General features: G+C 40.2%; 1 protein-coding gene across 8 annotated transcripts in view; it reads right to left on the reverse strand.

Moving 5' to 3' along the window:
• AUTS2 (activator of transcription and developmental regulator AUTS2) overlaps positions 1–13,382 on the reverse strand; it is a 983,444-nt gene that overhangs the window by 589,085 nt on the left and 380,977 nt on the right. For all 8 annotated transcript variants that reach the window (XM_087926163.1, XM_087926175.1, XM_087926166.1 and 5 more), the window contains one exon: positions 411–512. In XM_087926163.1, coding sequence (XP_087782289.1) covers positions 411–512 — 102 coding nt within the window. The remainder of the gene's footprint in view (positions 1–410; positions 513–13,382) is intronic.

The following is a 13,382-nucleotide window of genomic DNA, read 5'->3' on the forward strand; positions in this document are numbered from 1 at the left end:
TTTTTTCAGCACCATTGGAATTTATAATAATTATTACATGAATGGTCGTAAGTTGAGGACCATCTGTATCTCATTTACTTTTGGAGTCTCCCATCTAGGTGAGTAGGGACACTTCTTCCTCAGTGTTTCAGTTCATCATGTCCATCAATCAATATCCCATAATGTTCCCTTTAAACCACGGGTGTCAAACTGGTGGTTTACGGGCCGATGCGTCACATGCAGGCCACGATTACCCTAGCTCCATGAAGGGAAAAAGTTACCGGTTTGCAAAGATACCCTTGGAAATAACTCTGAGGTTGGGTCTTTAGCATCTGGAGTGCCAGTCTTTGACTCATAGGTTTTTTGTTTTTTTTCCCCAGACTGGGTTAAACGTCCATCTAAGTATCGAATGCAGTAAAAGTCACACTTACGTCACTGAGTCTCTCTCTCGAACTGCTCCGACGGAAGCCTTTCGATTCTCCGCTTGCACTTTCACTGTCACTGTCTCGGCAGCTGTTTTGCCCTGGATTAAGCTGCAGAACGAAAGTAAGAAATGAAAGTTTACAGACTGTCTAAGAAAGATATTTGAAGGCATCCATTCTAGCCTGGAAATTAAAGCACGCTGGTCGCTCTATCAAACCATTTGTTTTGGACACAGTAATTTCGTTGCCTAAGGCAAGAGGCGAAATAGCATCCACTCACAGATGTTAATTGAAACTCCCCCCCCCCCCCAATTTTAATAATGATTTGTCCAGCAATTTGAGCATAGTTTGAGGGTGAAAGGAAGCTTATGTGGCAGACTCAGATCTATCCACTCTGCCTGAGATACCTGTGATTCCGAAGCACTATTCAGGATCACCTGAGCACACAGAGAAACCTCCAAGTGGTCTCTCAGAGGGAGTGCTAATGACCAGATGACTGCAAGGAATATAAATAGCAATAGCACTTAGACTTATATACCACTTCACAGGGCTTGTCAGCCCTCTCTAAATGGTTTATCCCCAACAATCTGGGTCCTCACTTTACCAATCTCAGAAGGATGGAAGGCTGAGTCAACCTGGAGCCTGGTGAGATTTGAACTGCCAAATTGCAGGCAGCGGGCAGGCAGCAGAAGTAGCCTGCAGTACTGCACTCTAACCACTGCATCGCTGTGGCTCATGGTGGTTCCATTCCCCACTGAAGAAGCTTTTGGATGAGAAACAAAACATCTTCAAGGAAAAACAAAGGAAGTCCAGTTGCCTTTTGAAAAAGCACCTTTGGTACAACCATGGTCTAGATGACTACAGACTTGTATTCCTCTTGCTTCCTGATAGACCAGCTCTGGACTTGGGCAAATGTGACTGAACACATGGAACTAAATTCTGATAGTCCACTTTCATCACTAATACCACTAGACGAAATCTCTAGGGCTCGCTGCCTTAGAACAGTGAGGAAAATCCTCAGGGATGACTCACACCCTGGGCAGCACTTCTTTACCCTCCTACCATTGGGAAGGAGATATAGAAGCATAGCCAGTCACACAAACTGGCTAAAGAACAGTTTTCATCCATGGGCTGTCAGACACCTGAATGCAAAATAACATCACAACTATGTAATACGATAGACTTGCGAGGCCAGCACAACCAGAGGTGGTATTTAGCAGCTTCTGGCTAGTTTTGGAGAACCGATAGCAGAAACTTTGAGTAGTTCGGAATATCACCTCTGACTGGCCCCACCCCCATCTATTCTCTGCCTCCCAAGTCTCAGCTGATTGGCTGGGTCTTCTTTTGTTGCCCTGCACAGGAGAACGGAGCTGGAAAGCAGGTTAGTGGGGTGGGGAGAGGATGGCGATTTTGCAATAACCTTCCCCTGGAGCGAGGTGGGAATGAAGATTTTACAATATCCATCCCCTGCCATGCCCACCAAGCCATGGTCACCAATCCACACCATGCGCACAGACCAGTATTAAAAAAAATTGAATCCCACCACAGGGCGCAACATGCAATATGTTCAGATTGGTGCAATAGGATTGTGTGTTTGTTAGTATGATTCACTGGGTTTGGGATTTTCTGTCTTTCACTATGAGTTGCATTGTGTGTGTGGTGGGGAGTACACTAAGGGAGGCTCAGTTGTATACAGGTTGTGCAGTGACAATAAAGGTTTGAATTGGATTGAATTTATCCACATTAAACTCTGAAGAAATGCTGCTTTGTTCTTGTCATATAATTCCCCAACATGTTTCTACATCTAAGGACCAAATGTTGGCTGGTGACAACAAACAAAAGGAAGCATAAACATCTTCGCTTCTGATAATGTTCCTGAAGTCTTAATCACCACTTTCTCATCACACATTTTGTACCCCATAGAAACTTTGGGTAACATTTATCAACTGCTTGACTGTAATCTGGAAACACTGCAATTTAGTGATCAAGTATGTGCTCTGCACACAGAAACATTCATATTTAATTGTTGGGATTTCGAGAAAATGCTGGAAAACCTCTCGCCAGGAAATCTGATAATCCACTGCCAGATATTACAGACAACCCCAGACTAGATGCCCAATCAGAACTACCTTCTTTCATAAAGGATTTTGTGATTCAAATTGTGGGATGCAATCAGAGGCTAAGTGCCAGTGAATTCAGCGCAATATCTAAGGAGGCAGGTATTGGGTTGCATTTTTCATCATGGAGAAAAGCTACCTAGGCAGTCACTAAAGAGTCGACAATGACTTGATGGTATGTAATCATCATCATCACACTAGGGAACATAACATATCAGGGAGTATTTCATTTTGGGTACCCATTCACAGCTTCAATCATGCTTTGAAATTATGACTCAAAGTTGTAACCTCCAAAAGCACCTCCATCCCCAAATACAAATACTTGCCCTATAGCAGGGGTGTCAAACTCAAGGCCCAGGGACTGCACCTGGCCCATGGGGTGCTTAGATCTGGGCTGCGAGGCCACCCGGGAAACATCAGAGGACTGGCCTGCAGTGCCTCTGCAAGAAAAAATGAAGGGCTTCCTGAGGTCCATTTTTGCTGGCAGAGGGTTGCAATAAGTTGTCACAGCCGAAAATGGAGCTCAGGACCCTGTTTTCACTGGCAGAGCGCTCAGGCCACCACAGGTGCCCCTGACAACAAGTGATGTCAAGCTGGTCACACCCACCTGGCCACGCGTGGCACACCCACCCTGGCTATGCCCACCCCGGTCCCCCAAATACAACCTTGATGTAGCCCTCAATGAAATCGAGTTTGACAACCCTGCCCTATAAATATAACTTGCTCAGATTTCGTTAACAGATCCTCCATCAACCAGCCTATTTTGATTCTATGACCCTACATTAGAATGATCTTGTGCAGAAGCAAGCTTCTTCATAATACACCAACAAACGATCTGACATTTTGCCATTCAGCTAATTGGGAACAAATAAACAGACAGATGGATGCTTCACCACCAAGTTATAGACAGTAAATATCATTTCAATCCACTAGTCCCTGACCACAATGAAAATTAAACATACAAACCACCCATTCATGTGCAATTATTTCCTCACAAGTACTGTAATCTGGCTTTTTAAGCTTTTCAAATATACTCAAAGACCCTGCTTTCTTTCTAGCATGACTGGCTAAAATAGCTTTGCACACAATTTAAGCATATGCATGTATAATCAGGTGGAAACTTCCAGAGAAATACGACAAACTGAAGATGTCTCTGTAAAAGCAAAACTGATGTCCATGGTGAACACTAAGAAACCAGTCACTGGTTACTTGGAACCTCTCTGGATAAAGAGAGGGCAGGAGATTGCCCACATATTCTCTGAATAGCTGCACTTTGCAAGGAGACCAAAAGACAGTGATTTTCCATGGGTTTGACTGTTGGGAGACAACAGGATCAGCAATCTTGTGAACAACCATAACAAAACCTTTTAAAGCAGTGTCCCCCAACCTTTAGGGCTATGGGGACGAGGGCATGGTTCTGCATGCTACCTAAATCCCACGCATACACAGATGAACCTTCACTCACTTGCACTTGGTTCCTATTGGGTAGTTCATGGCCTGGGATTTGCGGACTCCTGTTTTAAGGGACCCCAGGTTTGTAAATCTTACTTTCTAATAACTTTTGAAAAATGCCTATTAACTCCCTTAAAGCTATTAGAGACCTTCCGAACAGTACTTTGGGATAATAGGTGAATTTATGTTGAACTCTAAACAAAAGAAAAATTAATTATAAGCTTAAGAAAGAAATTGAAACACAGAGCAAAAAGCTAAAACAATTTCGACCTAACAAAGTTATAAACAGATTAAAGATCCAGATAAATTTGGTCTATTGACTTTTACTACAAGATTTTAGAATTAATTATAAAAAATAATAATAAAAGCCTTCTCGGGGAAAACAAATTTGTTTTGGTTGTTGCAAGTTGCTAAATCATTTTATGCTTTTAAAGACTGGATACTAGATGGGATGAAAATTTCTAAGAATGAAGGAAAAATACCAACCTGCTTTTATTTATTGAGACCTAAAATGATGCACAATGATGAATGCCATGATGGATTTGCCCACTCATCAAACTTAGAGATACCCCAAAGCAAGCAAAATACTGGTCTATCTGTTAGTTTATAATCTAATAATTCCATTACTAGGTGTATGCAGAATCCTGGCCATTCTTAGAAATAAAATTTATGCTTGAAGATGTTTTGCAAAATACTAGCCTGTCATTTTATTTAATTAGAAGAATGTTTAAAACGAATTAGTTAGGTGAAGAACCTAATGAGCTTGCTACTCCGGGAACCCCATTTCTAGAAAAAAAAAAAAAAAAGCTCTTTTTGAGCAGCTTTCGTTTTCTGTTGAGCGACTTCTTTTGTATTGAGTTTTTTTACCGCAACAAGAGCAGAAAAGCCAGTTAGTAAGAAGCTGTCCATGGTCCTGAATTCCACAACTTCTACTTAAGAGATTAGGATAATTAATAAGAAAATGTCCTTGGACTGCCACAATGAAAAGTCACATCCTTGAGCTCTTGACTAAGAAATGTTTCTCATGGAACTTATAGTAGCTTTCAATTCTGAATACATAAAGAGATTGTATAAGTCAGAGTGCTACCACAAAGAAGACATACTTCCTATAGATCATCAGTGATATTTCCAATCATATATGACATACATCTATAATCATTAAAAAGCCTCTGAGAATAAATTCAGAAAATTCTTGTGTTATGATTCTTATTTCATTCAGATATATTTAAGGCAGTCATTTGCTGGATAGATGAGGAGCATGGTGGTTTGAATGCAGTATTGCAGTCTAATTCTGCAGACTGTCAAGGGTTTGATCCTTACTGGCTCAAGGTTGACTAAGCCTTCCATCCTTCTGAGGGCAGTAAAATGAGGACCCAGATTGTTGGGGGTGATAAGTTGACTCTATAAACTGCTGAGAGAGGGCTATAAAGTGATATGAAGCCGTATATAAGTCTAAGTGCTATTGCTATGATTCAAACAGAGGAGGCATACAACAGCCTGAAATCCTATTGAGATAGCCACTTCTGAATTGAGAAAAATCCCCAGGATGCAGTGACTATAATATACCATAATATTGTAATAAGATTGTTTTCTCTGAGAAACGTCCCAAGACAGAGTTATGAAATAGATGTCCAACCCACAGTCTATGGGCTGCATGCGGCCCTGGACAGTTAGTAATGCAGCCCCATGAAATGTAAATGTTTAACATTATTATGCAATTTTAGTTATATTTATTCAAATTAACTATATTATATATTATATAAGCACTTCAAGACAATTCCTCTTCATTAATGTGGCCCAGATAAATGAAAAGGTTGACACTCGTGCTCTAAAAAGTAGTAGTGAGAACAGAGCAAAATGTAAATTTCATTTCATTTCCATTTTGTTAAAAAATCTAGTTAAAATCTACTACAGTGTTTTTCAAACATGGTTCCTTTAAGGTATGTGGACTTCAACACCCACTATTCCCCAACCAGCCTGAAGGCCACACATTTGAAAGGTGACCCGTTTGAAGAAGAGTGACCTAGTTCAATAGAGCTGATATGATTAAATAGATTTTTTTCCCTCTTCTCCCCTATTAAAAATGAGAGGCTTTTAAGCCGTGAGTAGAAGAATCATAAAACACATTTCTTCAGCTTAATCTCTAGGCTTTGGTGATCAGTGTTAAAAGTGCAATTGTTCTTGATTGCTGTTTAATTGCTCCTTGTTGGCATTCCTCATCTTCGGGCCTGATTGATTTAGCACTGTTTTTGTCATTAAGATGCTACATCCCTATTAGGTCCTTGGAAGTCAACCACAAGCTAACTTCTGGAACTTGAATAATTTATATAGGCAGACAGCTAAATGGTTTACGATAGAGTTTTTCAACTTAATCGCTCAGCCCTCAAAGCCTCATTTATTTCTTGGTCTTCTTTTAAGATAAATGTTTGTTTGAGGTTGGAAGGCAGGGATTTTTTTTCTGGGCTACCTGCATGAAACCTATCTTCATTTTCTGGTAATTTTCACCTTTCAGGTAATCTGTTGATTATATTATCTGGGCATTCTGGGAGTTTTTAACATCTGGATGTCAACATCCAGATTGAGAATACAAATAAAAATCCAGGATCATTCTGTTTTTGAAATTCCTTACTATTTATTGAATACACAGCAGAGTAATGTTGAAGCAAAACTAACTCTGAGGTTCTCAAACCCCAGTCCATAGAATAAAACAACACTTTTCCAAGCCAAATCCCCAACCTTTCACATAGTTCATGTAAATAAGTTCTCATAGTTATGAGAACCATCTGCTTGTGATGTCTCTGAACAGATTCCAGGCTTCCATGGCCTTCAGCAGAATCGTAGAAGTTTTGTTTCTCAATGTAACCCATTTGAAAGCAATACCTCCCTCCTCTAATGACAAGTTGAAATGAGGTGGCATGTAGCTGCCAAGGTTTCATCTTTGACACTGGAAGGAAAAGGGAAGGAAAAGCTTAGAGAGATTAAAAATCAGTCAGGTCTTAAGGATCATTCAGAAGCAGCATCTGGACCAGAATGTGATAACATGAATTACTTATGTCTACACCTCGTTTCATTAACTGGGGGCAAGGCTGCTTGAAGGATCACCTCTCGCCTATTACATCGATCCAGCTCTCTAGGACAGGAAGGCAGGATATGTTGCAGCTCCATACAATATATTAAGAATGTACATCTATGGGACCAGAAAAAAGGACCTTCCCAGTGGTGGCCCCTTCTCTATGGAACAGTATTCCCTATGATTGGCCACCATTCTGTTCTTTTTCTGAAAGGTCCTGAAGACATGTTTTTTTTGTCACTGGGTCTGAGAACCCTGGATGGAGATGGAATCAATCAATTGGTTTATTTGATTGTTTGTTGTTGCCATAGGGCAGAGGGTTGCAGGGGGAAGTTGCAGCCGAAAACAGAGCTCAGGAGCCCGTTTTCTCTGGCAGAGTGCTTAGTCCACCACAGGTGCCCCCGACATGAGTGACGTTGAGCTGGCCACGCCCACCCTGGCCACACGCACTCTGCCCCCAAGGCCACACGCACTCTGCCCCTGACATGAGTGACATTGAGCTGGCCACACACACCCTGGCCACATGCACTCTGCCCCCCTGAGGTCAAACACAACCCTGATACAGCCCTCAATGAAATTGAGTTTGACACCCCTTGTCTAGAGCCTTACATCATACACAGAATCTCAAGCCTTAGCAGCTTAGCAGTTAACTGACTGTCATTGCAGTGGCTTCAAAACTTGTCCATGACTCTAAGCACAAGAAACTCTGATCTTTTTTCTCCTTCTCTTTTCGAAGTGCATTGCCTGCGCTCCAAGAGAAATGCTAAGAAGAGACAGAATTGAGAGACAAACGCTGCTCGTTCCATTGCTTTAATGGACCATCAAATCCTTTACCTGCAATTCAGCAGCACTGAAACCGCAAAGAGGGAGTGATTGATAGAGCAGTGCGCTTGGCAAGGTGTAATTTTAACAGTGATATTTCTCACTGTGAAACCATCAGAATGCAAAGGGTCAGGAGAAGCCTATATTTTCTTGCAATTCAGCCTTTTAAAGTATACCGCAATTCTCTCCATTTGCCACAGTTAATGGCAAGCACTCAGCCTCGCATCATTCTTCCCAGGTTCCCTTGCAGCTTTCCCCATTTTCGCACTGCATGAAGAATATGCAATTGCTAACTTTTGCTGTGGCTACTTTGCACCAGCTTTTCAGAGATTTTCTTTTATAGATAGATAGAAAGATAGATAGAAAAAGAAAGAAAGAAAGAAAGAAAGAAAGAGAGAAAGAAAGAAAGAAAGAAGGAAGGAAGGAAGGAAAGAAGGAAAGAAGGAAGGAAGGAAGGAAGGAAGGAAGGAAGGAAGGAAGGAAGGAAGAAAGAGAGAAAGAGAGAAAGAAAGAAGGAAGGAAGGAAGGAAGGAAGGAAGGAAGGAAGGAAGGAAGGAAGAAAGAAAGAAAGAAAGAAAGAAAGAAAGAAAGAAAGAAAGAAAGAAAGAAAGAAAGAAAGAAAGAAAGAAAGAAAGAAAGAAAGAAAGCAAGCAAGCTTTATGGCACTCCTGACCTCTGTTATTCCCACACAGCTTTCCTTTATAGGTTTCCAGGTTCAGCAGGAAAATCATATTCTAAAGTTTTGGCTTGACATGTGATGGAGAAAGCCCAGGGCAGAAACAACAAGAAAAAAAGAGTGGGAGGAAGAAAAAAGAAAATATTGCAATTTGATTAAGGGTTCAAGCTACATTTTCCTTTTCATCGTTGTTCTAGAAAATGCCTGAATTGAAGGTCTTTCTGAGGGTAGAAAGTCAAAGGAACCAGTCATTCGGCCAGCCAGCCAGGATTTGAGAGGATTTGTAATGTCTTTATTTATCTAATTTTTGCAGTTGTTCAACTCCATTCAAAAAACTGTGTGTCAGCGACCTAATGTTGTGAGTATTTTAACATCTAAAATTTTAAGATTTTAAAATGAAAGAGAAAGGAAGAAAGTAGAAAAACTGCTAAAATCACAGAGAATGAGAACTTTAAATTGGGCAGATATTGGCTTTGGATAGGCATTGTAAAATGCTGGAGTCATTTATACAAACAACTAATTTTATATTAATATTTTGAAGATAAAAGTGATAAAATTCATAGCTGGGGTATGAAGGAGGATGAAACAGACAATCCACAGCAAGGATGAGGGACTGATACAGTGGCAATGAATACAGGTAGTCCTCAAATTAAAACCATTCTGTCAGGATTCCAACAGTGACCCCCATTTAAATCATGAGTCTCAAGCCAAACTTCCAAAACTTAAAAAGGATTTATTGGGAGTAAAAATGTCTGGCACTGCCTGGGTGAAGCAGATTCTGACACACATAATTCATTGTTACTCTTGACCCTGGTTTTCCCCCCACCCCCTCAGTGTATTGTGAGTCATATTCCCCAATGAGACACATCCATTGCCAAGAGTCATCAATCATGCTCTCCAGTTAGAATTTTGCACGGCAGAAACTTCAGTCATCTAGTTACTATCTTTGAAAACATTTATGGAATGCAGTTTTAGTTTGCAAGCTGCCCACTGCTCCCCCCTCCCTTTCTGTTGGCAACTCTAAAAAGACCATAGAAATATGAGTTGACACATTCTTTTAGTGACTGTTCGAAGTTACAACAGAAATGAAAAAAGTGACATATGACCATTTTTTTTGCACTTATGACTGTTGTAGCATCCCCATGGTCAGGTAATCAAAATTTGGATGCTTGGCAACTGGCTCATATTTATGATGGTTGCAAATGTCCCAAAGTCATGTGTTTACCTTTTGTGACCTTCTGACAAGCGAAGTCAACGGGGAAGCCAGATTCACTTAACAACTATGTTACTAACTGTACAACTGCAGCGATTCACTTAACAACTGTGGCAAGAATGGTCTTAAAATGAGGCAGAACTCACTTAACAACTGTCTCACTTAACAACAGGCATTTTGGGATCAATTGTGGTCATAAATCGAGAAGTATCTGTAGTCTGGCCTCCTCTTAATAGTCTTCTGAATGGATTCTGTCTAGATTTCATAGATCTGAAAACACTGTCAGCTAATTTAGAACTCTCTCTCCAAATAAAATGATTTCTTTTATGGAAGGCCCATAATTAGCAGGCCAAATCTGAGTGAGGGCAAAAGAAGAAAAATCTAAATCCTGACAAAACAAGAGAAAAATTTGCTATCAAGCACTAAAGATACATTATACCTTCAATGGTGAATGAACAATGAACATTTGCCAAGAATTGGATATATTTGATCTGCAAATTAACCTCCCAAGACCCAAAATTGAACATCAGAGTGTAAAAATGTCCCACATTACACCTTAATGCAACCATTATACAAGCTCAGCAAACTTCATCACATTTGCACCACACATTAAAAAAATGTCAGCCTGTCCACGGTGAGTAATAATTTACGAAAGAAAGCAGGCATGTGAAATATAGGGCAGGGTGGGGAGGGAAGTTTTATTTCCAGATTGGAAATATACTTCCAAATCTTGGCTGCATAATTTTTTTTTTCTAAATCCACCCCCCCTTATTTTTTTTTTACAGCCAACGTTTTCCCAAAATCTCAGCAGATCAAAGTTGTGCAGACAGGGAGAAAAAGGAGGCGGAGGGAAGAAAGCAATCCCGCACAAAAAAATTAATAACTATTTAAGTATTCTGTTTCATCATGATAACAAACAGATGGTTTTAATATTCTAGAGGCTAATTTCTGAACAATTAAAAACACAGCAAGACATTAGCATCTAATGAAACATTTTAACTATCAGCATAGGCATCTGCCATTAATTTCCACACAGTAAGGACTTGCTTCTTTCCAATCTGTTCTTTGTTAAGGAATTTTTTCCCCCTTCCTCTCTCTCTCTCTCTCTCTCTCTCTCTCTCTCTCTCTCTCTCTCTCTCTCTCTCTTTCTCTCTCTCTTTCTCTCCCCCCCTCCCACCAACTTGGAATTTAGTGGAGTAGAGAATTAACAACTGTTTTCAATCAGCAATCAGCGGGTATTTCGCCAGCGTTCATGGAGACCATCCATACCATGGGGGCATAAATACACCCTTTGCGATAGCTTTGATGTGAACGTAGAGCTGAGGTTTCAGAAGGGATCTCGATTCCTAATTAGCTCTTCCTCTTGAAATGCATGGGTTAACTCCTTGTAATGGTGCCATGTCTCCTTTTATTAGCTTCTTGGGAATGGGCTGGGAGGGCGAGGAAGAGATGGAATTATTTCAGAAAGCTGCCCTGAAATTCAGTTTATCCAAAGACCGATATTTTTTATTTGGGGGGGGGCAGGGGGATAAAGGGAGGGAGAGACCCCACTCAGCGCCAGCAAAGACCCCACGTTTATGAAAACCATGTGGATGAGATGTTCTTCAAAGGGACTGCAAAAACTTTATATTTATGGCTTGATTTATTACTCCATCGCTCTTTGGAGATATGGACAGTTGGGGAAGGGGTGTTGGCCATCAAAGATAACGCCTGAAGGAAGACAACTCACAATGGTTTCAAGATGGCATACCCAAGCTTTTGGTAACACATTGCAAATTGTCTTAACGTCATCCAGTGTTAAGTGTTGGAAAATAAGATTATATTCATTTATATAAAGGTAAAGGTTTCCCCTGTCCAGTCATTTCCGACTTTAGGGCACAGTGCTCATCTCCATTTCTTAGCTGGGAGATCCAGAGTTGTCCGAAGAAATTTCCATGGTCAGGTTGCCAGACTGACTATACGCCAAGGCACTTGGAATGCTGTTACCTTCCCATTGAAGTGGAACCTATTAATATACTCACATTTGCCTGCTTTCGAACTGCTAGGTGGGCAGGAGCTGGAAGGCAAGGAACGGGAGCTCAGTCTGTCGTGCGGCACTCAAACTCAGGCTGTCAGCTTTCCAGCTGACAAGCTCAGTGTCTTTAACCCAATTCATTTATACATACAAATACATATCACTACTTTCTATCACGGGTCCCAGGGGATGCAATCAATATGAAACAGCAACAACAATAAAGCAAGCAATGGCATGCAGTCAAAAAGAACTAGGGAAAAAAATAAAGAAACGACTATCCAAGTTTCTATCAGTAACATATAAAAGCTTGGGAGAATAGCCTAATCACATACGGTGTTAAAATGAAACCAATGTGGATCTCAGCTTGGATTCCAGGAATCAGACCTTTTATAGTAGAGCCATCCACTTCAAACTAGTCCCTTATTCACTAAGCCTGTGAGAATCAGATCCAATCTAATCTGAATAAGTGATTCAATTCAGAAACTTAATTTGCTTGGATTGCATATTCAAATCAATTGGAATGAAATCAGACCAGTTCAATTTGATTCAACCAAATTCAGACTTTAATGCTGGGGGGGAGGGGTTGTGCACAAATCCACATTCATACACACATGGTAGTGTTAAATCAGAACCGATTCAATGGGATCAGACCAAAGATGCAGGAGATTTGATCAAATACATTGAATGCAGGATCGAATATTCACTCAGATTTCCTATTTATCCTATGCTCAGATATGCTCTGTAGATTACTGAACTTTCTATCTCATGGGTGGAAGTATCCCAAAACAACCACTCCTAGAATTCCTACAGAAGTTTCCATCACACTGTAATTTTCAGTGTGAAGGAAGAGGAGAATATATAAGAAGTAATTATCTACATTTCTTTAGATTATGCTGGTTGCCTTTAAAATAAATCAGAACACTTAGAACTTTTGCTTTCATCTATTATGTCTCCATGTTCACTTTTTTTTTGGAACATGTCTATAGCACACTAAAGGTCAAAATATCCTTTGACCCTCAAAAAGTGGTTTGGAAAAGTTATCTTAAAAATCCATTTAATTGTTACAGTTTTAATTGGTTTGTCCATGAGACCATTTGGTCTTTCAATGAGACCGTTTGCTTTTTCAATGAGACCATTTGCTTTTTCAATTCAAGTACCATTCAGATAAAAGGCTCAACATTGTTGCCGATGAGAAGTAAATTAGAAACGTACATGCAAAGCAGTGCTTGATATTTATTGTCCTGTGTCGAGAACATCTTGAATTCAGTGCCAAAGTACACCGAGATTGCCTCTATTAGCTTTACAACCAACAGATATTCATTTATTTATTTCATGGGACTTAATTTCTGTATAGCTGCAGTCTCAGATTCTTCCCTTTCCCAGGAATGAACGACAATTTATTTGAGGGAAAGGACTCAAGATGATACTAAACAGTCAGATTCATAAATACATGAGCAAGAGAGGTACTGATACAACTTCCCCAGGCAATTAATTGTTTAACAATTAACTGATTAATTGTTCTCATTGTCAGGAAATTTCTCCTTGATTTTAGGTTGGAACTCCGTTTGATAAGCTTCCATTTATTATTTTTTGTCTTGTCTTCAGGTGCTTTAAAGA

Source organism: Pseudonaja textilis, chromosome 1, assembly GCF_049901715.1.
Source record: "Pseudonaja textilis isolate UNSWEBS1 chromosome 1, rPseTex1.2, whole genome shotgun sequence".
In the NCBI taxonomy this organism is placed as follows: Eukaryota; Metazoa; Chordata; class Lepidosauria; order Squamata; family Elapidae; genus Pseudonaja; species Pseudonaja textilis.